A 26,994-nucleotide genomic window follows, 5' to 3' on the forward strand; every position below is an offset into this window, starting at 1 on the left:
TGCCTCGAAGGTCATGTGCAAATACGAAACAAGACTAAAGGGCTCAGGAGGCTTTATTCTCTTGGTGGAAAGACACCATTTCAGAAGAGCAAGTAGCAATTAAGTGTAGAGGCCAGTTCATTTGTCCATTTTCTTTGCCCTTCGTAGCTTGAAAAAATGTGAGAAATTCTTTAGTCTTTGTCCAGCTAAGTGATATTTCTTCTAAAAGCAAAGACCACTGGACTTTTAAAAAAAAATTTTTAGTATATAATTGCACCTTTTTCTCTAAGCCACAGCTCTAAATTATAATTAAATAAGGACCACACTGAATCCCCGACAGATGCTCCTTCCTGCCAGCACACAGAGATGCAGCTGTTGAATTGGAGTCTGCAAATCCAGACCTCTGGGCCATGAAGCATTTCCCTGATTAGTTTTCTGTACCCAAAAGCAGATCTGACTGCATAATCTGAACAAACTGCTATGAATACAGTACATAGAGCAAAAACACAAAATACATTGTCATCAAAGTTGCACAAAGCTATAAGTACTATAGATCTTCATTTGTTTCCTCTGACGATGCACCAGAAAATCACTTCTCTGTAGTACTGAAGTTATTTAAGGTAACTTGCCCCTATTTAGACTTGATTACAGTTGCCCACACAATATTACACATCTCCTGCATCAACTGAGCCAGCAGTACCAGGCACATAGGCATCATGAAACTACTGCTTTTGCCACACACTAAAGACAAAATGAATAAAGTCTGCCCACAAGGTTCGAAGCACAGATTTCCTAAACCACAAGGTTCCCAAAGCACAGGATTAAGAGAGGATGGTAAATGCATACTGTCATGTATATAGCAAATGAATCTCAAAAGTTTCCAGTTATCATATGTTAAAGAACTACTCAGTGTCCCTTCAAGCAATTGGCCAGTCTGGAACTGCAATCAGCTTGGTATGATGCATGACCTGGAGTCCCCAGCAAGTAGCTTTGTTGTATGAGGGCAGCAGAAAGGGCTCTGAAACTGTGGGGTAACTCAAAAGGGGGTAAAGAGAGCTCAAGCAGTCACTTTACAGATAATGAGATGGAAACATCTTGCAGCAAAATGGCTGAGGTTACCAGATCTCTAGTGAAAAGCATTTTAAGAACTGAAGTCATCTCTTGCAAACACCCTGAATTACTTCAGCACTCTTTCGAATCTATTTGTAGACCATTTGAAGGTTGTTTCTTTGCATTTTATCTTTTCTGCCATGGGAATAGATAGCTTGAATGTTTTATCCTTCGTATGGCAAATGCCATTGCACATCTGCCTACAAAAGATACACGGAGCTGTAATCGCTGCATCTCCATTTCAGGAATTAATTTCTAACATAATATAAGATTTTCTACTGCTTCCCTAAGCCTGACTGCTAGAAGCCACGCATAAGCCAAAGAGAGCAAGATCATGTTACAGTCAGTAACCATCCAAAATCCAAGCAATAAGATACAGAGACAACCACCCTTGCACAGGCAATAGAGCTTCAGGCTGGAGAGAAAGGAGACAGCTTGTCCAGGAGCTTGGTCATATCCATGCTTCTTGGTCAAGATCTCTTCAGTTAATTTTGCAAAGCCACTGATGAACAATGAGATTAAGTCCTTCTACCATGCTGCAGGTGCAGCTCCAGCTCCATGACTGAGCTCCAAGAGATGGAACAGCACCCAGCAGGACTCCTGACCTCACATTCACCCTAAATACAGAGCTTCACTCAGAATCAGAAAACAAGACGGCAGTACAAATGACAGACTCTTTCCCTTTGAAGATGCAAATTCAGAGGGTGGCACTGAATTAGTTTAGGATAACCAGGAAATAAATTGAGCAATTTTCCTTTTCAAAGTTGCATGAAATTCACAGCATCAATAACGAGTTTGTAAAAGGAATTAGATCCTTAAGGCTCTGTTTTATATTTCATAATCTGATTCTACTTGGTGTGCAAAGACAGAAGTCATTTTGATCTGAGACACTTGAGCACATTAAAGGCCCCCACACATTTCTATCTTCCCGACAGACTTTAACATTTTTTTAATTTCAGTCTCTTTGTAAGATGCTATTTTTAATCTCTGAAAAAATACCAATTCTTAACAATCTTTGCCTTCAGTCAGTCTCCCAACAGCCCTAGAGAAAAGTAAGGTTTTATTTAAATTACTTTTAGTTGAGTCAGTGAATATTAGAGATAGACAGATCAGAGCTGAAGTTGTAGCTTCCAAAAATATCCCCAAAAAAAGCCCTTTCCCCTCTCTCTCCTGCTCTCAAAAGCCAAAGCTAATGAAACATTTCTGCCCGTCTTTCTTCCAACCAAAAGCCTGATCTGTGCAACAGAAACTTAAATTTCACTCCAAAACCATTTCTCCAATGTCCTTGCCACCAAGTTGCCATTGGGCCAGTTTTCTAGCATTTAGTTTCAACAAACAAGAAAAAGTAAAACCATGGAGACATTTTCCTCAGCAAATGCTGTTTACCGGAAATGTTCTTTACTTTAAAGCAGCAACCAACCCACAGGCCCATGGCATTTACGCCAGAGCTGTGACAAATGCCTGCTGAACTGCAGCACTTAAACTGCTTGCATTTTAAACAGCAGTTTGTCAAGTGATGTTAATTACTTGGGAGGTCTCTGCTCCTAGAAACATAAACATTTATTTTTTTATACTGATCACATTTTCTTTTCCATGCGGTGCTTCCAGCAGAGACTAAAATTAAAATGTCTTCTTCGTGTGCCACAAGGTGGTTTATGGCTCAATTCCCCCTCCAGGATTGTAAGCAGGGGGTAGCATCACACCTGGGCTCTGCACAGTGCTGTCCCCATCCTTGCTTTGCAGGTAGAAACCTCTCTGCAGGCAGAGCTCTCACAGGCTCAAACCCGTCCTTGAGGCTACACAGCTTCCCCCTGGCTGTTACAGGTTTGGGGCTTGCAGTACCTTGAGGATCACTTGAACTTCAGAAAGCAAGCAAAGGGCTCAGTTGCTAGGAAGCACTGAAGGGAACAGAAGAATAGGCTCTTGCAGAATGAGTCAAAGAAGCCCAGACCTGCCAAGGTGACACTCAAACACAGGCACGTGCTTCCTTCACACCACCTCCTAGTTCAATGGGAACTGCTGTTGAAGTTGCAGCCTAGATGCCTAAGCTCTGCTTAAGCCAGGCCAAAAGCCTCATTGTTCCTTAAAAAACACATTTTTCAGTCCTGGTACCTCACAGCAGGTCCTGCTACCACTGAGAAGACTGTTGGCCAAAAACTTCCATTGACCAAGGTATCCACGCAGGGCCACGTGGTTGCACAGCAAGGTCCAGCACAGGGAAAATATGGCAGTGGCAGCCAGAGCAAATTACATGAGACTGCTGCAAGCAACACAAAGGCAGTGAGACTAAAACAGTATTTTCAGAGCCACACTAAGCCATCTGCAAGTCAGTTCTGGGCACTTTCTCATTAGGGCTCTGCCAGCTTCGATCCATAGGGATTTCTCTCCAGAGGCAGTCAAAGATGGGAAGTGCCTCTTCTATCCACACCTTTTACTGAGAGGTCTCTGCACATTCATCCTGCCTGGGTTAAGTGTTGGATCCTTTTCTGTTCTCCAGACTTCATCAACAAAGCCTACTGTGAGCATCTTCTTAAGCCTTGGGGATGAACCAGCATGTCTGGGTGGGTCACCTTGCATGGACCAGTCTCACCCAGCCCCCGCACAGAACTGCCCTATTTGCGTACAATGTGATGGACAAATTCAAACCCCACATGCTTCCCCTCTGTCTGAGGGTGCATTTACTAGTATAGACAGAAAAGGATGTAAGCTAAGCCACAAAAAGGAGATAATTTTCATTATTAAAAAAAAAAAACAAAAACAAAAAACAAAAACAAAAAACAAAAACAAAACAAAAAAAACCTTACTCTATTGCAAAGGCTTCTCTTAAAAAGGTGATTTTAACTTGAGAACTCCAGACTTCTGCTGATGCTGGCTGCTGGGGGCAAGGCAACCAGAAACACACTGTTTACATTCTGTATTATGTTCATTAATGTATATGGCTTTCATTACATCCCCTGTTTACTCGTTTCCCTTTTCCTTTAAAATGTGTTATCTATGTTTCTATCAGGAACAACATGTTGATGCATCCAATCAATTATCACAGCTCCCTCTGAGCATACTCCCTTTGCTATGCTGTCAGACCCACATAAATCTCAGATAAACCAAAGGACTCTGCTCCCCAGCCCAATCAACTGCAGTTATCTTGAATGTGATTTTTAATGCCAAAGAATTACAGTGTCCCTTCAAGAGATAATCAAGGACAGAGCCAAGGAACAAAAATACCGGTGAGAATAACTCATCAGGAGCTACAGAGAAGGCAGCTCTGACTCATTTTGGACCAGCTTCACTCAGATAAATACGTTTTCAAATAAAACCACTGTGATTTAGAGGGGGATAGACAGGGAGACAAATGAAGAGACAACAACACTAATAGGGATCAACCCTAGAGCAAAGCCCAGCGACGTGCGGAGCTGCAGCATATGCTCTGACCGTGGGTACTGGTACCACAAGGCTTGTGGCTGGCAGCCACACTCTTATTTAGCCCCTGGGAGACAGGATATCTCCTGACCTCCAGCTCAGTACCCTGCTGTGCCATTAGTGATCCCTGCCAGTCCCCGAGAGCAATCGATAGGGATCAATCTCTTGCTTTGCTTTGCTTTCACTTTCCAGGAAATTCTCTTTCTTTTAGGATTCCTCTTTTTTAGATGGATCTCAATGCAACCCTCTGCATGTATGGATATCATTAATGTAAAATCCCTCAATAAAATAAAAGCAGCTCTATCAGTTTTAAAATAATATGTCTAGAGAGCACCTCTTCTTGATTCCTGCTACATGTCATCAATAGTGATTATATTTGGGTTTCAAATTTATGTCATTAGCAACATGAATCTTCTGGCTTCGGGAGTACTTGTTTTGATCCAGCACGCAAATGATTCGCTAGGACATGTCAGAGAATCCTAAAAACCTTCCTGAAGAGACACCTGCTACCTCTAAATATATTGAAGAATTATTTCACCCATAATTCTTAAGAAAACAAGAATTAAGTAAGAAAAAGGTGAAGAAGGATCAGAGGTAAGCGCACTTCTACATCAAAGAGGGAGAAGTTCAAAAAGGAGACAAATAGGACAAAATCTGACAAACAACATTATTTTCCTAGGTCCCACGAGAACAGACCATCAAGTCAACACAAAAAAATTAATAGGAAAATGTCATGAAATCAAAGGACAAAACAAGAATGGGAATGCTCTTTGCTCTCACCATTGCAAGACCCAACAGTCAAATACTGCCACAACTAGTGAAAAGATAGTTTGCCTTTCACAATAAATAGAACCATTTTCAAGTATAAAGGTGGTTACCCAGAAAATCTCTATATCCAGAGGTACTACACATGTAATTTTCAAAAGTGTTGACAGCAGTCAATACACTTTACTGTCAGCCACCTTGGGACATCGGCAGGTGAGCCACAGGTCAGAGGCATGAACTGAAATAATCTCTGGGAGCCCCACTTTTAGCAAATGCCAGCACTGCTTTGGCACCCTGCCCAGGGTCTTCTGCATCAGTTAATCTAACCCTGAGCAGGATTAATCTCTCATTCGTTCTCAGGGCTCTATACCAATCTTGCTGAAAGCAGAGTGAGTTTAGAAAAAGCCTCTTCTCCTCAGTCCCATATTTGTTCTCAACAAGCAACCATATGCAGCATACAGGACGTGCTACCCCTCTAGTGAGGCCGATCCCACCTCCAGTCACTCCATTAAACTATTACTTACCCCAAAAACCTAGACATTAATTTAGATATGATAAGAATTCAATGTCATAACAATTTTCAAAGAAATCTTACTAATGTCAGGTAAATGTTGTTAGGTCTTCATTTCTTTTGCTATTGTTTTTTCTTTCTTCTGCGATATTTGCATTTTTAATTAGGTGTGAGAAGCTGGAAATTGAATGGAAGGTGTGCACAGCAGTGTGCACTAGAGTAAAATTCTGTTTAGTGATACTAACTGCAAGGGTGAAATGTGGTATTCAGCACGGCTCCTGCAGTATAAGCAATGAATATACTGTGAGAAACAAAGTGTGTGGCTGATTTCACCACTTGCATATAGATATACCATTCACTATAACATCACAAGGAATTAAAAGAAAGCTTAAAATAGAGCTCTATTGTGCAAAGTAAGAATAAGTGAAGTTGCATACAGTTGCTATTTTACACTAGGGAAATGGCCTCCACCCTCTGCTGTTCCTCAAAGCCCTACAGCAGCTCTGCAGCTCTCGCCAGGTCCGAGGGCTTCCACATCACACCCAAACATCCCGTTCTTCCTGCCAACACGTGGGAGAAAGACCCAGAAATTGTTCTCTGGGAGAACAAAACACGGAGGAAAGACAATGCCAGTGCTTCACACCTCTTTTGCACAGGAAGAAACTAACAACCAGGTGCAGGGAAGTCTATGGAAAAAATTATCCCAATTAAATGCAAAATTAATCCAGACCAGAACTCAAAACTCCTGTTGCCATGTAGCATGGATGGAGACTTGCTACACCATAACTCCTGCTTCCTTCTCACTTTCTGAGGCACAACCACACAGCTGTGGCTGTGTTGCTTACCAGGCATGTAGTAAAGGGAAACTACATCCCCATGTAGTAAAGGGAAAACCTGGCCAAATACAGTATTTACACAGGCCTCTATATACACCACACAAAGACACATAAGCAGTTATTAATATTGTACCCACACAGAGCATCATCTGCAAGCAGCTTAAAAACTCAGCAATTCAGACAGAAAATCACATCTGTCAATCATTACTGCTTCCCAGGCTAAAAAACTGATGGGTTCTCACTAGGGACTTCTTTGCAATTACATCAATGTCATACAATTACGGTTTGGAAAATGTGTCACAAGATACCTTTTTCCCCGCTCCTTGTAAAAATTATTCCACCTCAAAACACTGATGAATGCCTCTGACATGTGAGTAATTAAAGCAAAAATAAAATGAAGCCCTGCAACGAGGGACTTATTAGTAATTATGACTTGCAGGAGGGAAGATTATTGAGCAAATGTGCAGGTACACCCAGACACACATCCCCTGCACATGAATTAATCCACTGTGTACACTCTAGCTGGTCAAAAGCCCTCTGAGGAGATGTGAACTTGTTAATCACTAACCTGTGCACGTCTACATACACTGAATCCCTTTCCCATCTTAGGGCAGCAACTTCCTTGACGAAACCATCACTGGGTGCTAGTTTGGTTCTGAGTGAAAAAGAAATTTAAAAAACCCAGGTGTTTAGTTTTCTTCTCAGACAGAAACTCATGGATTTGATTCCCTAAAATTAAGAACAGGATCTTCCACAAATAGCATCTCACCTACAGCCATTAGGAGGAATTAAAAACTACTGCAGTAGGTGACAGTTGAATCAAACACTAACAAGAACACATGTATTATGGCATATACATCTATTAGAGACGTTTCAAGCATGATTAGCTAGCAAGTAGTTTAATATAAATATTTAGCAAATTCTGCCTCTTACAGAAATACCACTGTAAAAAGTCATTCTTGAAGAAAGCAGTGAGATGAACCACAACCAACCACATTAACATTTCTTGTTTAATATAGCATTAAACACCACATGTATAGGTATTACTTCTAAAATAGCAAGTTTAGATCCTGTCCACTAAGATTGCGTTACTTTTGAACTTCCTATTTGGACTTTCCTTCTGTTTTCACAGAATACTCTGGATAGAATCCCAAGGGCTTCTGTGGATGGTGGTGGGAAATAGAGGGAATGAGGAAGAGGAGCAGAGACCATCACAGTGCCAACTGCAGGGACGTAAGAGGAGACTGCACGAGAGCACCTGGCCAATGCATGCCAGATCACAGAGCAGAAGAGTGACCAGTGACCAGCTCCCATGTCAATAGATATCGAGCCATCAGGTATCTCCTTTCAAAAATAAAGGTGGAACAAGCCCACTGGGGTTTGTGTCTTAGCAAGGGATGAAGTCAGATATGGGTGTCTCCCAGGAAACTCACGCAACTGATGATTCAGTGACCTTGGTTCAAACCTTATTTTTCCTTATTTTCGACAGGTGGGAAGCTTTCCATCAGGTGATCCAGGGACATTCAGCACCCACAAATTCCACTATTAGGACAGACTAGCATGGCTCTCCTGCACTGCCACCATGGAAATGAGAAAGCAGAATTTTCATTCAAGGAAATGCCTGCCTATACAAGAATGCATGTATGTCACTGGATGGCTCAAACAGAATCAGCTTGCAGGACTTCACACAACAGACCCAAGTAGTAATGCAGGTTCAGGGACACCCAGCATCCCCACCACTGACCACACATCCCCAAGCATCATGCTTGGCCCACCCATGGCTTTCACCATGCCAAAGGATCCTGAGACTCCTCTGCCCCACAGGAATGTTGCATAGCTTTACTTTGCTGCTTGAAAACAGATTTGTGAGTGAAAGACGATAAAGCAAGGTGTTCCTCATCATGACAGTCTGTGTATGGCTGCATTTGACTATTACAAACCTCTGTCCTTACATCAAGGCACCCTCAGCTTTTAAATATCACCACCCTGATTTTATGTTTTTTTGAAAGGTGCCTCCCTCGTGATCCACTTCAGAAGCTTTTATCTTAATTTACTTTTCCAATCCTACCAAGGTCAGGGTGGGCCCTGGAGGAGGCAGGGACCTGACACACCACTTCCTGGGCACACATCTGGGGAAAACTGGCTGCCTCCCCAGAACTGGCTCAGCAGAACCAGCAGCAGCCAGCCCATGCAGTATCTTGCCATCTGAGCTACATTTCAGTCAGGTTAAATTACTTAGGTGCTTGTGGAAAGCTTGGTCTTTCTTGCAGAGAGGTCACCAGAAATATCTAGATGATACAAATTAGTTTTACCTTGTTGTGCAAACAAAGGATGTTAGCTCTCACTGCTGTCAATATAGCTTCTTTCAGTATCATTACAGTAACTTTCAGTTATTATTTTGGGAAAAGGGTAAGGTTTCAGTTTTCTTTCCCCAGCTACTTTGAGCAATATCTGAAACAGAAATATTCAACAGAAAGATGGGACTGGAGAACACTAGCCACAGACAAACCACAAGTGCAGATGCAGTCTATTTTTGTTAAACCTGCTTTGTTGCATTACTTTTTAGTATTTAATTTTTTAAAATATAATGTACATCCTTTTTTTTTTTTCCTAAGAATTGCTTTGCTAAACACAGCAGTGTATTACCTCTGAATATAATACAGCCTGTAGCCCTCCTCTATGAAGAGGGAAATTTGAGCTAATTACCCACATCTCATTATTTTCCTTCTCCCAGCACAATAAAAATTAGGGAGAACCATGCTTGCTGGAGAAGAATCACAGAAAGGCAGAAGTTGCAGGGTTACTGTGCAGCACACTGCTGGTTCCAGGCAGGAGAAAGCCTCAGCAGGAGTGCCAAGACCCTGGCACACACAGGAAACATATAGAGCTATTATTCTTTCCCAGCCAGTTGTGTTGCTGTTTGTTTGGGTTTTTTTGTTTGGTTTGGGTTTTTTTGTTTGGGTTGTTTTTGGGTTGTTTTTTTTTTTAATTCATTCAAATAATGCTTCACAGGGGAAAAGGCACTTAAATCACAAGACAGCAGACAGGGTTCTTTTTTTATGGTGACCTGGCAGTTCTGTTATTCTGTATAAAGCATGTATATCACGAGATTATAGAAGAAATCAGGTCAGACCACTGATGAAACTTCGGAACACAATGAACAAATAAAAATCTCTATTCAGACATTCATGATAAATACTTCTAGGGACAAAGTCATCTACATCCTAACTATGTCCATTTGTTCCTTAAACTATATGGTCTGGACTTGGTGGAAAATATGAAAAGAATCGGGACTATAACATGAATATTCACAGCCTGAGCGCATATACCTCGTGCATCTCTATTCACAGAAAGGATATGAGTTACTCCAAGTACATGTGATGCTTTACCTGCATCTTTCAGACCCATATTTACTACTGTAACAAGGAAGTATTGCTGAAAATACACTCATACCACACTGAGCATACATCTCATTTACTACATCCAAAGTTAAAGAGAACATTTCAGAGCCACAGGCAAGCTTAATATTAAGGAGTGCAGTATTCTCACAGAAGTATTTCTGCCATGAGGTTTGTGCAGACAGACTTTGCACACTGTCTATAGATTCAAATTCTGGCCTGTGCAGGATGTTCCAGCTCCATCCCAGCTCCCCATCTCCCCTCTTTGCATTACCCAGTGAAGGCAGACAGCAGGCTGAGCTGAACGGCTTTAGCTTCGCCTGAAACCACCCCATTCAAACAATCATTCACTCCAAACCTATTTAAAATTATCAATTTAAAACGAAATAAACCAGAATTTACTTTAAGAAGAACCTGCTGTTGGAAAGGGAAAATAAGGTGACTGTTTCGAGAGCTTGCTAAGCAGCCTCGTAAGTAACATTTACCATCGCTGAGCCGCTGTTGTGCCGGTGGGAGCTGTCAGACAGCACGTATACACACACACACCCCGTTACTTTCTTTTTGCCCCTGACACCTCTCGGCACGCCGGCAGCGCTGTACGGACAGGTATTTGTCCCTCATCTCGGCAACAGGGCGAGACCAGACCAGCCCCAGCCCGGTCTCCCTCCTCAGCCAGCTCTCCTCCGGGAGCGGGATGCTCCAGGAGCGCCGGCCGGGCCGAGCACGCTTCCCCAGCCTCACCTTTCCCAGCCGTCCCCCTCCCCCCCGCAGCGGAGGGGCCGGCGGTGGGCTCGGTCCTTACCGTAGAGCAGGCTCCTGGTCACCTGCCCCCCCATGTCGGCGCAGCCCGGCGGGGCCCCGCTCGGTGCCCGCAGCCCCCGGCCCAGGCGGGAGCCGGCAGCCCCGCAGCCTCCACCCACCCCCGCGCCGAGCTGTCATCTTTATTTACATAAGAAGGAGGAGACTCCGCGGCTTCCTGACATAGCTGCCGGCGTTTCATCGGTGCAGCGTGTGTCCCCTCGCCCCCCGCACACACGGTCCCACAGTGCAGAAGGCAGCGGGTAAAGGCATCCAGGCGCGATGCTGCCGTCGCCGGGGACTGCGGGAGGGGGCTGCGGGCCGGGCTGAACCCCCGGCGGTACCGATACCCAGCAATGCCAAGAACAAAGCAAAAAGCACTGCCAATTCCACTGGGGAAAAAAAATTAAAAAAAAAAAAAAAAAATCTAAAAACTCACTTAGGAAATTTAACTAATTTGGCCATTTGTAACTTTCGCTACCCAGCGGTTTGGTATCTGTAATGGCAAAGGGGGGGGCGAGGGGGAAAAGAAAAAAAAAAAAAAAGTTTAAAAAAATTATTACCAGACATCACTGCACCAGAGTCTTCGACGGCCTCTGCTGGTTAATTATTAATTACTTAATAGCAAAGAAGAAGTGCTTGAAATGCAGACTGGTTTGCCACGGACTGTAATAATAAAAACATGAGCCCCGTAAACTCTTTTGTGCGAGGCTTGCAAGCTAAGCCCCGATACAATGTTTCCTGCCCTCCACCCCATTACCTCTGCTGATGGGTAATGGCCAGCGTTAATAAAAGCAGGGGCATGCCGAGGGTGGTGCAGGTAGGTGCACGGGGTACCGCAGCCAGGGTTGGTCCCTCGGTTGCTCCCTGCACCTCGCAGTTCGTGCAGGAGCTTGCTCCTTCCCTCCTCTCAATCTCCGGCACCGCACGCCCCTGCCCACATGCACATCTCCCTGTGTGTTTCCTATCCACTGCTCTACGGGTAAATTAACACAGCAGGCACCGAGCTGCCACAGCCGGCCACGGCTTAACCCTGCTGGCTCGTTTAAAACTAGTTCATGCATCTTTATGCTACGCGGCAGTTGCTCTTCACTCTGCGAAAGAGCGGGAGTCAAACTTATGCAGCCTCGAGTGCAGCTCTGCCTCCCAACTCTTACCATGGTGCTGGGCAAATCCTGCCATCGCACTGCCTCGGCTCTGCCACCGGAAAAATGGGAAACAAGATTTTCTCTTGCCTGTGTTGTAAAGATTGTTGCATAGGATGGCTGGGTGCTGAGGTATCAGCACTTCTGGAAAAAACAAGCAGTGCAAAAAAAAGCTTAAGCCAAAAAGCACAGTCAGGGTGTTTGCACTAACGCTGCGTGCGTGAGGAAAAAACTGTGCCCAGCGTTCCCAACCTGCGAGAGGAGCCTCTCCCGAGCCGCCCAGCAGCAGCCACAGGCACCACCGCCAGCTCACCCTCTGGCTCCCGCCTGCCTGGCCGAGGAGTCTCGCACCCAGACCCCAGAGCCAAGCAGCAGCTCTTCCCTAGCTGAGCTCCTCCCTGCCCAAAGTCACACTCTGCAGAGCTTACAGCAGCTTCTTGGCAGAAGACTCTTCCTTTTCTTTTTTTCTTCTTCTTTTTTTTTTTTTTTTTTTTTTCTTTCCTCTCCTCTTCCCCTCCCAGACGATGCTGCATCTACAGCAGCAGCTGTGCGGGTTGAGGATGCATCCCCAGAAGCACTGCAGCATGGCCCCCCCCACACCCCGACGAGTGTAGGACATCTCTTGGATCATACCAACCCATCACGGCACCCTGCTCGGCTCCCATACGGCTGACACAAGGACACTGCTGGTTTTGTCCCCGGGCTGGCAGCCCACCCACTTGGGCTGGCAGCAAAGGGCCTGGGTGCTCACCCCATCAGCTGCCACGTTCTGCTCAGAGGAATGAAGATTGACTTGGACATTCAACCCCAAATTTTCTTCCTAGGTTTCTCATCTCAAGCTGTGCTTTCCATTCTTACCTTAATCTTGCTACAGCTCTGTGAATAATTGACTTCTTGGTTCACTGCATCAACCAAGAGATTGCTAGGAAAAAAAATACAATTTCACGTTGGCCCGAACCCGAATGCTTTGTGCATCTCGCTGAACAAAATGTTTCTTTAACTCAAAATGAAGCATTTCATTTTCAGAGTTATTTTTACCTCATTTTTTCAAGTTATGGTCATTGAATCCAGCTCTGAAATGATGTCTGGAAAAAAAAAAACATTAAGCCCTTTGTTTTGAATATACCAAAAGAAAATTTTGAATTGTTATCTTTTTAGATTATTTTCATTTTTTTTGCAACTTACTGGCTTTTATTTGTTTGTCAGAGGGGGAGGTTGGGGAGGGCAGACTGCCAGAATGAGTCATCCAGTTTGGCAGAAAATGATGAACAATTTCAATTTATTTTAAAATTGTCTTTTTTCTCTTTTTTTAAATTTTTTCTGAAAAAATCCAGCATCCCCCTTTCCTTAACTTCCCCCAGTGCTGTGGAGCAGCTCCTGGGGGATGCTGCCCCACAATGCCATCCATGGCAGTCAAAAGGTCTGTCTGCCCTGTTTCATGATAATTCCTTGAGGGTCATTTGCCAGAGGACAAATTTTTCCTTCACAGCCATGTTGTGCTAGAACTTATTCACAATTTTTTCTTATCACCTCCAAGTCCATTTCAGATCTTGCCCTTCTCCAAATTCCTCCTGGTTTTCATGTTTCTGATTTTTCTCCAGACACAGAGGAAAATCTGCCTGCCACCTGTTAGTATTTCAGAGTTCCCTATGCCTATTCCCTCGAAGTCCCCTTGGAGTATTTCTTTGTCCTTCCGTTTTAGCATCAAGTATAAAAATCAATAATATCACCAGTTGTTCTCCCTTCTAAATCACTGACAGAGGCATTAGGGGTGGACCCAAGAGAAACCCAGCCTCTAAATCCATTCTCATTCATGAACAGCAAGCTCTGGCCAAGCAGTGCTGCTGTCCAAGCCAGGAGAAAATCTGCGACAGGAGTATTTTGAGGCAATGTCCGATCTTGCTACATATACTTATTAACCACAAGTGCAGAATGTTGGGGCTGCAGAGGACTTCTGCACATAGAGCCATGGTCATCAGGCTCTGTATTAAGACTAAAACCTTGGTTCTTGCTGAATGGCCTTGAGCAGACAACAGAGCATCTCTCCCACCAGCCCCAGACATTGGGCAGTGGGTTTGGGTGTGTAGACAAAGGCTCATGAGCATCTGCATTGCTTCCCTGGTGTCCTGGTCAGAAGGCAAGCAGACAACAAGGAGGATGCCAGAAACCCACCATGGTCTGCAAGAAGACATCCATGTGTGTGACAGCCACACAGCCCATTTTAACTTGAGAGAAAGCATCAGACAGAACTGCAGGGAAAAATGGTGGGGAAAAGCAGCTCAGCAGAAACCTGCCTTGCACAGGAGGAGACACAGAAAAAGGTGCAGACACGGGGAAGAAGGAAAAGATGGAAAATCCATCTCATGGAGATCAATGATATAATTACACATATACAAAAGCTAGGACAGGAAAACGAAATTCCAGTTCATGCAAGCTGTATGGAACTAAAACTGGACTTGGCTCTATGGAAAAGTGGAGTTTACTCTTCATGAGCAAGACAAAACTAGCAACAGAATCTCTCTTACAGAATCACAGAATCAAAGAATCATCATGGTTGGAAAAAACCTTCAAGATCATCAAACCCAACCGTCTGTCCCACACCACCTTAACCACTAAATCATCTCCCAAAGTGCCACATCTATCCGTTTTTTTAATAACTCCAGGGATAGCAAATCCAGCACCTCCCTAGGCAATCTGCTCCAATATTTCACCATTCTTTCAGTGAATAAATTTTTCCTAATATCCAATCTGAATATCCCCTGGCACAACTTGGACCCATTTTCTCTTGTCCTATCACTGGTCACTACGGAGAAGAGGCCAACACCCACCTCACTACAACCTCGTTTCAGGTTGTTGTAGTGAGCAGTAAGGTCTCCCCTCAACCAGCTCCTTCAGCCTCTCCTTGTAAGACCTGTTCTTGAGGGTGCTTTAATGGTGCAGCAGATAGAGATATCTGCTAAGAAATGGTCCAAAAAGTTTCCTTGAATATTGGTTTGGGAGGAAAGCAGGGAACTGAGGAAATCAATCCGACATTTGCCAGGGACAGGGAATTTTCCCTATGTGATTTTTATGTTTTAAAAAGGAGCCATCAATTATTACCATTATTCATTATTATAAAGCTGCTGCTCTGGATGGAAGCCAAATTTCAATGTGTAAGTGAAAGGAAATTCAAAATTCTGGATTGAAATCCTAAAAAATCAAAATTACCACTCATACCCACAAACTACAGTAACCCAACTGCCAACAACCAGGTAGTACAATTTTCTGCAAGCAAAACACGATGGGGAATTTGAGGACAGGGAAAATTTTTAGGCTGAATATCCACCTCCCATTTGCACTCCACATAAATGAGACATCAGCTGCATTTCCTTTAGTGACAGGACCCTCAGCAGCACCACGACAGAGGCTGCCTCTCAGTAGGGCAATGAAAACATCAGTGAGGTGTTGTAATGGATGTCCAGAATGCAGATTGATTCCATGAACCAGATACAGCAGCAATATGTGAGCCCAAGGTTTCATGTTGTTGCTCAGGGGCTGCAAGCCCTGTTCATGCAAAGCCAAAGCTGCCATGGACATCCCAAGCTTAAATCTGACCCTGCCAACGCTGGGTGTTTTATCATAACCTCCCTGCACAACCATCTGGAGGAATGGAAAGGGGAACAGCAGCGCTGGCAGGAGGCTGAGCAGTGAGAAGGATTTGCAAGGCAAAGAAATGGACACGCATAACATTTTTCCATCAGCATGCAAATGCTCTCATGAGCCCCCACTGGATACTGGGTTTATCTTCAAAGACAGCAACACAGTGTATGAAGGTGTCAGGAAAGAAATTAATGCTCCAAAAGCCAAGAGTGCCCCTTCCTCCTTGCATATTTCAGGGGTAATATATTGAGAAAACCCTGTGGAACACTACAAGGTAGCGTAATCTCTAAATCACATTTCAGTGTAAGATGTGCAATAAAGCTTTATACTGGGCTAAACAGAGTTTCTGAAAAGTAACTTTTAGATGAAACAGAAAGCCTGTGCCTGCTTTGGGGCAATATCCCCATTGCCAAAAGCCCACTCCTGACGTAAAGCCCAGTGCTGTGCATGACACTGACTATGCCTTTGAATGCCTCCAGTCCTCATCTTTCTTTATATGTTAAATTAATATTAATAACTTAGACTCTCTCTGTAATTTCAGGCTAACAAGCACAACACATTTCAAAAGAATCTCAGGCCTATCCAAATGTAATGGAAAATGAAGATAAAAGTATCTCACTAGAAGAAACAATGCAATTTAGAAAAAAAAAAAGGAATGCTGATTTATAACACCCACCTAGCAAAGCTGTCATTTGCTTTCAGAACAAGCATGAGAACCAGAAACAAAACTAAAATTTCTATCTTCAAGCAAAGATTTTCTTTAGTCTCATGTGAACATCTTTAATTTTACTCTGACTGGTGGTGTAGCACATAAAGAGCGTGGCAGGACCAAGAAATCCTTATTTTAAGCCCACTTCCATAGCTACTAAATGCTTGGAAACCTAAACAGTATCACCCCATGTGATAAGGCACTACGACAGCCTTTAGCAATAAAGCATAGTATTTTTCCACACAAGAACTACAGGGAATACTGGTAGAATATATGTACTTCTAGATTATATAAAGTAGCTTGTTCACACTTTATCATAGGCAATATCCAAACACTTCACTGAAAAACAAAATTACCAGCTGAAATCATCAACATTTTTAGGCACTTTCCATTTTAACATGTGACTGTTGAGCAAACATCAGGTTTGTTTTCACAATATTCCTGCAGGCAGCGTTGCCTCTCTGACTGAGCTAGGGAAGTATATTTTGAGTTTTTTGCAAAAAGTTAAATGAGGACCTTAAGAGTAACAGGTTAACTCACTCTAACAATCTTCATTTGGTGCCCTCTGGAAAGAGCACAGGCAGGAGCTCTGCGAAGCCATAAAGGTAAATAAGGTAATCAGAGAGCACCAGGGTACAAATGAAGGTTAGACAGACAACTTCCACTCCTGTGTGCACCAGCTCTTGAGAGCCTGACTTTGTAATCTTAATAACGTTCCCTCAGCACAGAGGTATAATTTCTAAAGATTTTTCTTAGCAACCACAGCGTCAGGAGACAATAACCTCTGTGTTTCCTGTCCCGCCCTTTCAAAGAAAAGCCTCTCGCTCTCATGCACTGATGTTTGTAACCAAGCAAAGGCACCGTATGTTTGTGATGTAAATATTAGCCCAGCAGGGAAACACCTTTTGATTACCCAGTTGAAAGTCCTTCAGGGAGGGCGGTGAAGGGCAGTGGGGTCCAAAAGAAACCTTCCGACCTGGCAGGACGGGCAAGCAGGACCCTGACACATGTCCACAATACGTCCCTCACCACGTGTGCCCACATCAAGTTTCAGCCTGGGCTTGGAAAGGCCCCTGGGGTCACAGAGGAAAGTCCCCAGTCTTGTCACAGGACTGGATCCCTGTGCACCCCTTGCTTATGAAGGGGTGAGCTTGAAGCTTCTTTGCCTCCTGCTGCAGGCCCGTCCTATAGGAAATGTGATTTATTTATAAAACTTGTCCTTACAGGGCTGCTTTTGCAAGCTCTTTTACATTAGACTTCAAGGAACCAAAGAAGCTGGGGGTCAAATACTCCAAGGGCATCCTTGCAGAGCAAAGATGAAATGAATAGCAAGGACAAATTTTCCAGCCCAGGCAAGATCAATCTTGCAAACCAATCATATAATGCCTGCTACTTGTTGCCCTTTCCCATTACCTTTGTTCATCTATTGCTCATCTCTTGTCTGATCTCCTGTTCTACCTCACCAGATACTGCAGTCCTGTACCTGGTCATCCTTGACCCTTCCAGGCTTTCAGAATTTCATCTGAAATTTACCCTTTCTCCCTTGTTACACCTTTTAACTCCTCTCTTCTGTTACTCAAATTAAAAGACATTGCATGTAACTCAGTCTCACAAAAGTATGAAAGATCACGAGCCAGATGGAGTAGACTGGGGGACAGCTTCTATTGGAATGAGAAATTAGTTCTTCAGCTAAGGCAAACAGAATTTAAACAGGACAAAATCAGAGCTTTAACTTCACAAAATGCCATTTGTTTTGGACCTACTTTATCAAAGTACAAATCAGATGAACATAAAATGCAAATACTGTACTGAGTAGAGTAAGGGTCATGTTCCACTCCAGCCACCCCTTCATACAACATCCTCATTAGGAGGAATAAGAGTTCAGTAGGACACAAACTTCATAAAATTACAAAATGCAGAAGAATGTCTGTATGCCCAGGATCTAAACCATGCTAATATATTCATTACTACAGCATCTAGACTGAGTGTCTCTGACCTACCACAGCTTCGTTTGATCTGCTGCAAACTTCCTCAAACCAAAACAACACTGTCTCTGCCATGGTGTTCTCTTCCTCCCATACACCATGCCTCCCATCCAAAGGTCTTTTTCACTTCTCTTTCCTCCCTCCCCCATGCTTTGTCTCAGCATCCTCTTCTGTGCCGCCCACACACTTGGAGAACAGACCAATCTGGCAGGCTCAAATAACACAAAAAAAAAAAAAAAAAAAAAAAAAAAAAAAAAAAAAAAAAAAAAAGAAAAAAGAAAAAAGAAAAAAAGAAAGGAAAGAAAATAAAAATAAAAGAAAATAGAAGTTGTTTTCTAGCCTAGAAGAGTCTTCTGTAGTTTTATCTGGAGGGAGCCATCAAATCTCTTTTCCTTTCACCAGGAACCAAGCAGAATGGCAATGGCTCCCAACATCCCATATTCTTACAAATCAGTCCTGACAAAACCAATGAGGAAAGGCTGGCATTTCTCCAGACACACAGGCACCTTTGAGTAGGAACATTCAGCTTATTTTTAACTGTACCTCTTTCCAGCACCAACCGTCAGTTAAAAATTTTTTTTTTTTTTTTTTTTTTTTTTTTTAAGAAAGGGCTGAGGACAACCTCTGCTGCCTGGAGGCTGGTTAACCAGCCAGGCAGTTATCAGCACCTCAGGGAGCTCTGGGCTGGCCAGGCATGTGCCCACACACACAGCACTGAGGGGGTTTGGAAGGATGCAGACCTCCACGCACAGCACACACACCCCAAGCACTGACACAGCACTGGCAGTGTTTACCCATCAGGGTCCCAATCCTGCAATCTCATGAGCACATGCAAAAAATCCACTCTGGCACAGAGCATCTAATGACATTAATGGCACACAGCACAGTGATACGGTCCAGGCATGTGGAAATAATCACAGGCCCAGAACTCAGAGTGAGTGATTTTTTTCCCATTCAACATATGTTTTACTTAGATGTCTGCTTCTTCCCACACTTCTTTCTCTCAGTCTTCCAAACTATTATTTGCTTTTAATGGAACACAGGAAAACAATACAATCACACCTATACCTAGCTTACATCACACCTATCTGAGGGAAAAAAAAAAAAAGTTAACTTAGATATAAACAAGAAATTTTATTAAATTCACGTATTCCTAATAATGGCCAGAATCTGACCCCAGCATAACTGTTCACTGAGCAGATAATTTACATCTGAAGCCTGATCAGCATGAGGGTCTAAAATAATATTTGTGGTTCCTACACAGAATTAGAACCCAAGAAGCTGAGTTTCAATGAGGTATAAACATTGTTTATTAGGAGCAAAGTATATGTTCCACACAATGACTCAAAGCCTCTATGCTGCTCTGTGCAGCTATTTGCTTTCTTAAGGTGACCTGTGAGCCATATCCCAAGCCAGTAAAAATCAGCAATGACATCATTTACAACACCAGCCCAAACAGAGCGTCTCTCCCTCCCTATCAGGTCATCTTAACTCAGCTGTTCTTATGTCCTGGGGATGTTTTATCTGCACAAAAGCATTTTTACCCATGCAGCTACGTGCCAACTACAATGTCTTGTGTCACTTCAGCTTTTCGTGGCCACACAGACAAAATGCCCATTTTCAGCAGCTTATCAGAACAGTTGTAGCAATAGAAGGTTCATATGCAGATAGGGGGTTTAAACAGGTTTGCATCAACTATCTGGTTAGACTGCTCTGTTGAAAGCAAATTTTCACATGTCTCTTTGGAAATGGATCAGCAGACACACCTTTTGCTGTATTTCTTACTTGTCAGGGTAGAAGTGGACATTTTCACACATCTCCTCCTGCCTTGTAACTTCAGGAGCCGACACCAAAGCTTCTGTGACAGCAGTGTGCCTTTGTCCACAGGAGATGGTTGCTCTTCCCTGGGGAATCCCCACTTCACTCTCACCCAGCCTTCACCTCCAAGGACAAAACAGACACAGCTGATGCTCAACACTCCCCAACTTCAACCAGATCTTCATCACATTGTACTGTGACTCACTTCTAATTCACATAAAGGGTATTCAGACCACTGACATTTCCACAACCCTACCCCAGGGCTGACCAGGGTCTCCATCCCACTCTGGAGACTGTTTTCCCTGCTGCTGCAGAGTGTATTTGGAGTACAGAAGAATGTTGTTCATTTTTAGTACAGAGTAGCTTAGAAGTACTAATCTTTTTCCATCCATGTTAAGATAGGAACATTAGATATGGGCATGAAAAGTTTAGTATCTTGCATGTTCAGTGTTAGCAGGACAGGTCTGTGCATTACATGGACATGATGTTATTTCATAAGACAGCCCTTTTAATAGTTACATGTCTATTCCAGATCAATGTCTTAAGAGTTTGTGATCTTTCCAGAAGAGATTTTGCTTCAAGACAAACCTAAGTAACAACTGTAAGGGCAGAGGCTTATTTAACAGAATATCTAACAGATCTGGGCAACTCACACCACAGTGGCCCCAGTAACTCCCCTACAAGTTGGCTGCTCTTGTTGGGAGGGGGTGTGTGTTTTTTGCTCCTGTCATTCCCTCTGGATATTGCTCAGGCAATCCAAAAGATCAGTAGCTTGTATTTCTTTCCCCACAATCTACTGTATATTGCTGATAACATTTAGCTATCTGCTGCTTTGCAAATCCGTGAAACATCTAACAGCCTGACCTCAAAACTCAGGCAACACACCAAAGCATCTTTATTCAATGCCTTATTTCACCTTCTAGCAAACAGAAGTAGTGCCTCTATCACACAGCAGAGATGGACACTTAGCTGGGTAAGACCACAGTCTGAGCCAATACTTATAATTTAGACAACTTGAGTCAAGGAAGGAAACTTGGAAGAGGTTGAAATTTGTGTGGGAGAGGTATGTAAAGACATACAAAAATATTTAAAGGAGATGGGCACAATAAAGAGAATAGATATTTTTGCTGGCTCATGAAAATGAAACATATGCAGGGCTTAATTTGCCACCACTGAAAACAATAAGAATTTTGCTAGTGAAGCAAAACAAAAGCAGAAATGGAAACAACATCTGACATTTGCTATGTTAGACTCATACAAACTGCTGTAGTTAATAACCTATCAAGATGGATAAGTAATATACCATAGGCAGAGGATGGTTTTAAACTCCCACTTCCCCAGTATGAGAGTATCATGATTGGGAAAGGTTTGAAGCTTGTAAAGGCTGCTTATGCTGAGTCATATTTAGAAAGAGATTTTCCATTTGGATAGTCACGCTAATCTATAAAGACACCAAACAGAAGAACATGTGAGAGGAAAAAAGATAAAAATACAACATCGAGATTCAGATGCACACTCAAGAATAGAAAAGAATTTGGATAAATTTGTTGCAAATAATGTATTGTTGAAGTAGTCCTCATAAACTTAAATTCTTGGAGCAAGGCAAAGTAAAAGGCAAAGTATTTCTGTAAATTACCAGTTTGGGAACTGATCATACAAGCCCCAGAGACCAACTCCTTATCTAGTATAAATGAAAGCATCTGGCTTTGTATCTTTAAGATCATAATGAGATGGCTGCTGAGCAGTCACTATGGAAAGCCTGGTATTCTGAAATTAATTACTCTCTGGGCCCATAACACATAATGAAGCAGAACAGAAAAACAGGACCTGGACTATCACATCAAATCCCAGGGATACTCAGCAGATCAGTCATGCAGGCAGCAAACCCACACTGGGAGACAGCAGAGAAATGGTGTGAGGAACTGGAGAGCAACCTACACAGCAGCCCAAGACAGAAGAACAAGAAACAAGAAAGGGGGTGAGAGAGACGACACATTTCAAAAGACTTTCAGCTCCCATCTAGCTGATAAACCAGGAGGTCATATTTTATAAAGAGCTCAGCAAGAGGGGAACTGATCTTTTTCCCAGCCAGACTTGCAAATATTAAGCACCTGAAAGCACAGGAGATTCTTGGAAGTGTGGATCTCCATGTCCCACACCCAGCTTTAAAAAGTAAAGATTTTGCTCAATGCATTTTAAGCACATACATTCCTACTGAACAAGGCTTTGTGTAATTTTATTTTAAAACAACCTGAACATGAGCTACTCTGTACTTGTGTGGGTTTTTCCAGCCTTTCACATCTCATGTCCAGCAGCAATGGTGGCCTGTCTGGCACAGGCACAGAGCAAACTCCAGGACTCAGGAAGTGCCAGATGCATCACTTCAAGGGCTGCAGTTTTGCAGATGCACTGGAAACACCTAAAGACTGCAGAAGGAATGCACCCATAGAAGTCCTCATCTCTCTCATCTTCAGATATTTTTGCAGTCCCCAGACACAGAGCTGAAAAGACACTGAGCAATACCCTTCTCATTAAAAGTACCTATTTTGTTAGTGTTCACAGTTTGAGTTAGAAGCACTTCAAAACTGAGAATTGCAAGGCTGTATATTTGTTGACAGCCTTAAAAATTATCTGCTATATTTTTGCTGATGGTTTACGTACCAGGGGGCTTAGCTGCAGCTAGAGGCTGGACAGGCACCACTTTTAGTTAGCATAAAGCCTGACACAAACATTACCATCTAGTGGTAACCTTATGGCAAAAGGCTGCACTGCTGAGACATGAAGAAATCATCACATGCTGCACAAACCCAGCATATTGCCATCAATAATTAGCAATGGTAAAGGAAGCTCCAGTCTTGGCCAGAGTATAGGATCTACACTGTGGCTCCTCTCTGGGGCATCTGTGGGAGGTAGGCAGCTGCCTTGGCTGACAGCATAGGCAACAGATCCACCAGCCAGAAGGAGGAAGACAAGTTTCAAAACAAAGAGACTTCCCATAATGAAGACAGATGGGGATAACAGTAAAGATGTGTCACCTTTCCCCCAGTGGTCACTTGTTCAGATGCTGCCAGTAAAATGCCATTGGAGAACCTTTATCCACATGGGCAGTTACACCAGCACAGCTCCATCACAGCAGAGTCCATATGGAGTCACCAAGATAGAATGGATCACAAAAATAATTACAGAACTACATTGCTAATTTGTCCACAACTGAACAATTAAAATTCCCATTTGACAGGAACTGACCAGTAGTGCAACTCACACCATCCTTGCACGTGCCCTTAATATGTAGACTGGCCAAGGTCTTCAAGGCTGCAGGTTCTTCAGCTGGATTGCCTCCCACTGACCACAATCTTCAGGTAGGTAGCAAAGCATAATCAAGTCACCACAACTAGATCCAGGTCTAGCCTTTCAGGGCAGTCAAATCTGGGGTTAGGTCTCATTCCAGGAACTGTGTTTGTTAGACATTTCTAAAATTTACAGCCCTTGCAATGCAACAGGCTCTGATATCATCATTTTCTAAATGCTATCTGCACAGCAGATGTTTTGTGAGCATGCACTATCCCTCAAGCCCCTGCCATCTGTTTTTTACCTAAAAAGTCAGGTGTTCGGGTTTTTTATTCAAAAGAAGATGATGTGAGGGGTTCTTCAGTTATTCTCTACACTCTTGTAAAACCTTGTTAGAAATTCTTTAAGTAAATTTGGAGTAGTAAGTGGAATTCCCCTTTAGTCACATATGAAAAATTACAGAGTAGGGATGTAAAGAGGGTGAATTGGCAGCACGCACAATGCAGCCTGACACCACCTGGCTTTCTTCCTCCTTTTAAAATAAGCAAAGAGTAATATGAAGAGGCACCACAGAGATAGAGAGCTCTGACAGCCTGCAAGGTACAGAGGAGGAACAGCAATGCTGGATGAATGCTGATATCTAAACATGGCCAGCAAGAGCCAGGGATGTGACAGATGGGTCAGACCCTGAGTCCTCTGAGGATCTCAGACTACCATCCTTGACTAGCAGTGGGTCAGATCCCAGGTGAGATGGGAGAGGGAACAAGGACCAGAACCACAGAACCAGTACCACAAGGCTTGAGAACTGTCTGCTCCTCTGCCCTTCTTCACACAAGGGAAGCAAGCCAAGAAGCAAACAACATTTCAATGGACAATTGCTGGTGATGGACCAGCTGGGACACTTGGCACATTCCTCAGCATCTTTTCTGACTACTGCTTGTGTACAGGAAGCTCCCCTGCTGGAGCAAGTTTGTTTGCTATTGCCTCACACTCAAATAGTATTTACAGAGTTACATTTAAACATAAAAAAAAATGTATTAAACTTTCTTTAAAGCTAACAGATCCAAAATTCAAACAGCATTAATGCCTCTACTCACTACATGGCCACAACATCACTCAAGCAGACATACTTTTGCAATGCTCTGAAACCCTAATGGCAAATATAAACCTGCCATATGTGAAAATAAGTTGTATTCACCACTGATGAAAGCACAGACAAGCAAAGCTGTACTAATAGGAATGTTTGGAGAAAGTACATGACTCATCCCAAAACAGGCAGCTACAATCACCCAACCAGTAAGTAGAGGCCCTACCATTCTGGGCTTCTCTGCCCATGCTCTCAGCAAAGCAGCAATTTCAAGGGTGATTTTTCTCACCTGTGATGTGAAAATGGCCCTGTATCAAAAGCAAATCTCTTTTCTCAGGGGTCAACCACACATCAATTTTAGTCAGCACATGCTATCTTCAGCATCCAGAGGAGTCTGGAAGATGACTGACTGCCAACAGCAATGAAATCTTAAAAAAATCCACAGCTGTAACCCTTGGTAAGAGTTACAGGGTTTACTCCATGCCCAGTCCACAGAAGCTTATGTGTCCATGGCACCTTCTCAAATTGCAGCTCACTCGTTTCACTGTGTTTACAGCATCAGCTGTTGGCAAAACACAACTAATGCACTTTCCTGCTTTGAGGTTTAAGAACAAAATGTCTCTCACAGGACAGGATCTGTTCTGGTTCTTGCCAGAGTCAAACCAAAGCTGTAGATGGAGACCAGGATCTTACAGGTTATTCATCACTCCTCACTCTATGTGGAGCAGAGTGCCCTCACATGCCCACCTTCCTCCAAACCAGCCTTTGCTCACCCTTCTGTGGCTTTGATGGTGGGATGGAGATGCAAAAGGCTGTCCCTACCACTGCTCTATGCATACGGGAGCCAAATAAATGCTGTAGAGTGAAGGGCTTTCTCCTCCAAACATGAGGAAGGATAGCAGTGGGAAAGCAACCACTCCACAGCACTTGCTGCTCCTTACAGGTTCCTTCTTTGGAGTTGATTGCCTTTTCCCATTTGTGGAGCAGGGCACTGTTTGCTAAGTCATGGAAAAAAAAAAAAAAAAAAAAAAAAAAAAAAAAGAGAGAGACAAGGAAACTAAAGTATCTCAAAACTATTGTAGCATCCAGGGTGGTGTGAATTGCATTGCTCAGTGCCACAGTCCACTCTGTGCTGACAGGGAGCAGTCTGCCACAGCTCAATAAATAATAATAGCAAAACAGATCCCTCATTCAGCTGCCCATTAATAGAGGGAAATTGCTGTAAGCTGCAACTCTAGAGCATCTCCCAAGGGCCTGTGCCTGTCAGAGATGTCTGGAAGAACAGCACATACATAAAAATTTTCCTTCCTCAAAATGGTGAGAAGAGCAAGCTGTTCTGCTCAGATCCCAGGCAATCAGTTTGCTTTTTGAGCACAACCACCTTGCAATATCCTGCTGGATCCACTGCAAAACGCAAGGAAGCCTTTCAGGCACCATGAAGGAAAAAGCTACTGATTTGGAGAGGGTATCAGTAGGGAAAATAAAAACAAAGAAAAAAGGGGAAAGATGTCTGTTTGCATCAAATTTGCTGACACTACAGCTGCTGCTTCTGTAATTACTTGCAGATGAAATGAACAGGTAGTGGTGCCCAAGACAACGCTTCATCTCACTTCTGTCCTTCATCCCTAGAAAGCTTTTAGGAAAATTACAAGTTAAATTACTTCTCCCACAAAGAAAAGGGGCCATACAAAGCACTGACTTGTGAGAAAATCCCTGGGACTACATGGGATATGCAGAGCCCTGAGCATAGGAAAGGAAGGTAAATACTGTTCACAGTCCCCATAATCCTTGTGTTAAATGCAGAAAGCTTCCAAAACACAGGATAAAAGGTGAAGATCAGAGAGACATCAAGAACTGCTGCATATGCTATGCACTGGGTCTCCGGAGGCAAAATGTGCAACTCTGTGCTATATAAACATAAAGAGGGAGCAGGTATTAGCCTGATTAATACCCTTCATCTCACTTTTAGCGTCGCTGCAATCAAACACCTCGGGCACTTGGAAGGAGCCTGGGAGACAGCAAGCCCTCACCAGGCTGCGTGCGAGCAGGGAGAGAATTTCCAAGCAGAGCCTGCAGGAAATGCTCATTTGCGAAGTGAAAGATGCACAAAGCCCAGCACCATGATGTCTCCTACCCTCAGCACTGCCCAGCCCAGCAATATGCTACCTAGCTCAGACATCTCTCACATGGCATAGTTCAGGTTTCCTAAATATATACTAACATAAAACCACACGAGTAATTCTTGTTTCAGACAGCCCCTGGATGACACTGCGAGGCAGCAGTACAGCCCACTGAGCCCTCTTGCAGCCACACATCCCCGGCCTGGGGCTTTTCTCCCTGCAAACAGCGCAGGGAGTTCAGTGATACAATTCATAGACAGATATGCCTGGAGGTGATGAAAACACATTAGCTCAGCACAGCCTTTAATTCCTTCTATTGCCTGTAACAGGTCACAGTGCCGAGGCTATACGTGTGGGAAACTAAGTGACCACAGAAACGGTAGGAAAAG

General features: G+C 43.4%; 1 protein-coding gene across 4 annotated transcripts in view; it reads right to left on the bottom strand.

The window, feature by feature from the left end:
- Nucleotides 1-26,994, bottom strand: part of NEURL1 (neuralized E3 ubiquitin protein ligase 1) — a 154,075-nt gene that overhangs the window by 75,537 nt on the left and 51,544 nt on the right. Inside the window, exon 2 of one of the 4 annotated variants that reach the window (XM_071748347.1) lies at nt 20,059-20,233. The exons of 1 other annotated variant lie outside the window; for it this stretch is intronic. Coding sequence is in view for 2 of the 3 variants with exons in the window: in XM_071748345.1 (XP_071604446.1) it covers nt 10,819-10,852 (34 nt within the window). In the remaining variant the exon portion in view is untranslated. Of the gene's footprint in view, nt 1-10,818; nt 10,916-11,377; nt 11,481-20,058; nt 20,234-26,994 lie in introns of those variants that run through there. 2 more of the 4 variants (XM_071748346.1, XM_071748345.1) reach the window with 2 other exon arrangements.

Source organism: Heliangelus exortis, chromosome 7 (assembly GCF_036169615.1).
Source record: "Heliangelus exortis chromosome 7, bHelExo1.hap1, whole genome shotgun sequence".
Classification (NCBI taxonomy): Eukaryota; Metazoa; Chordata; class Aves; order Apodiformes; family Trochilidae; genus Heliangelus; species Heliangelus exortis.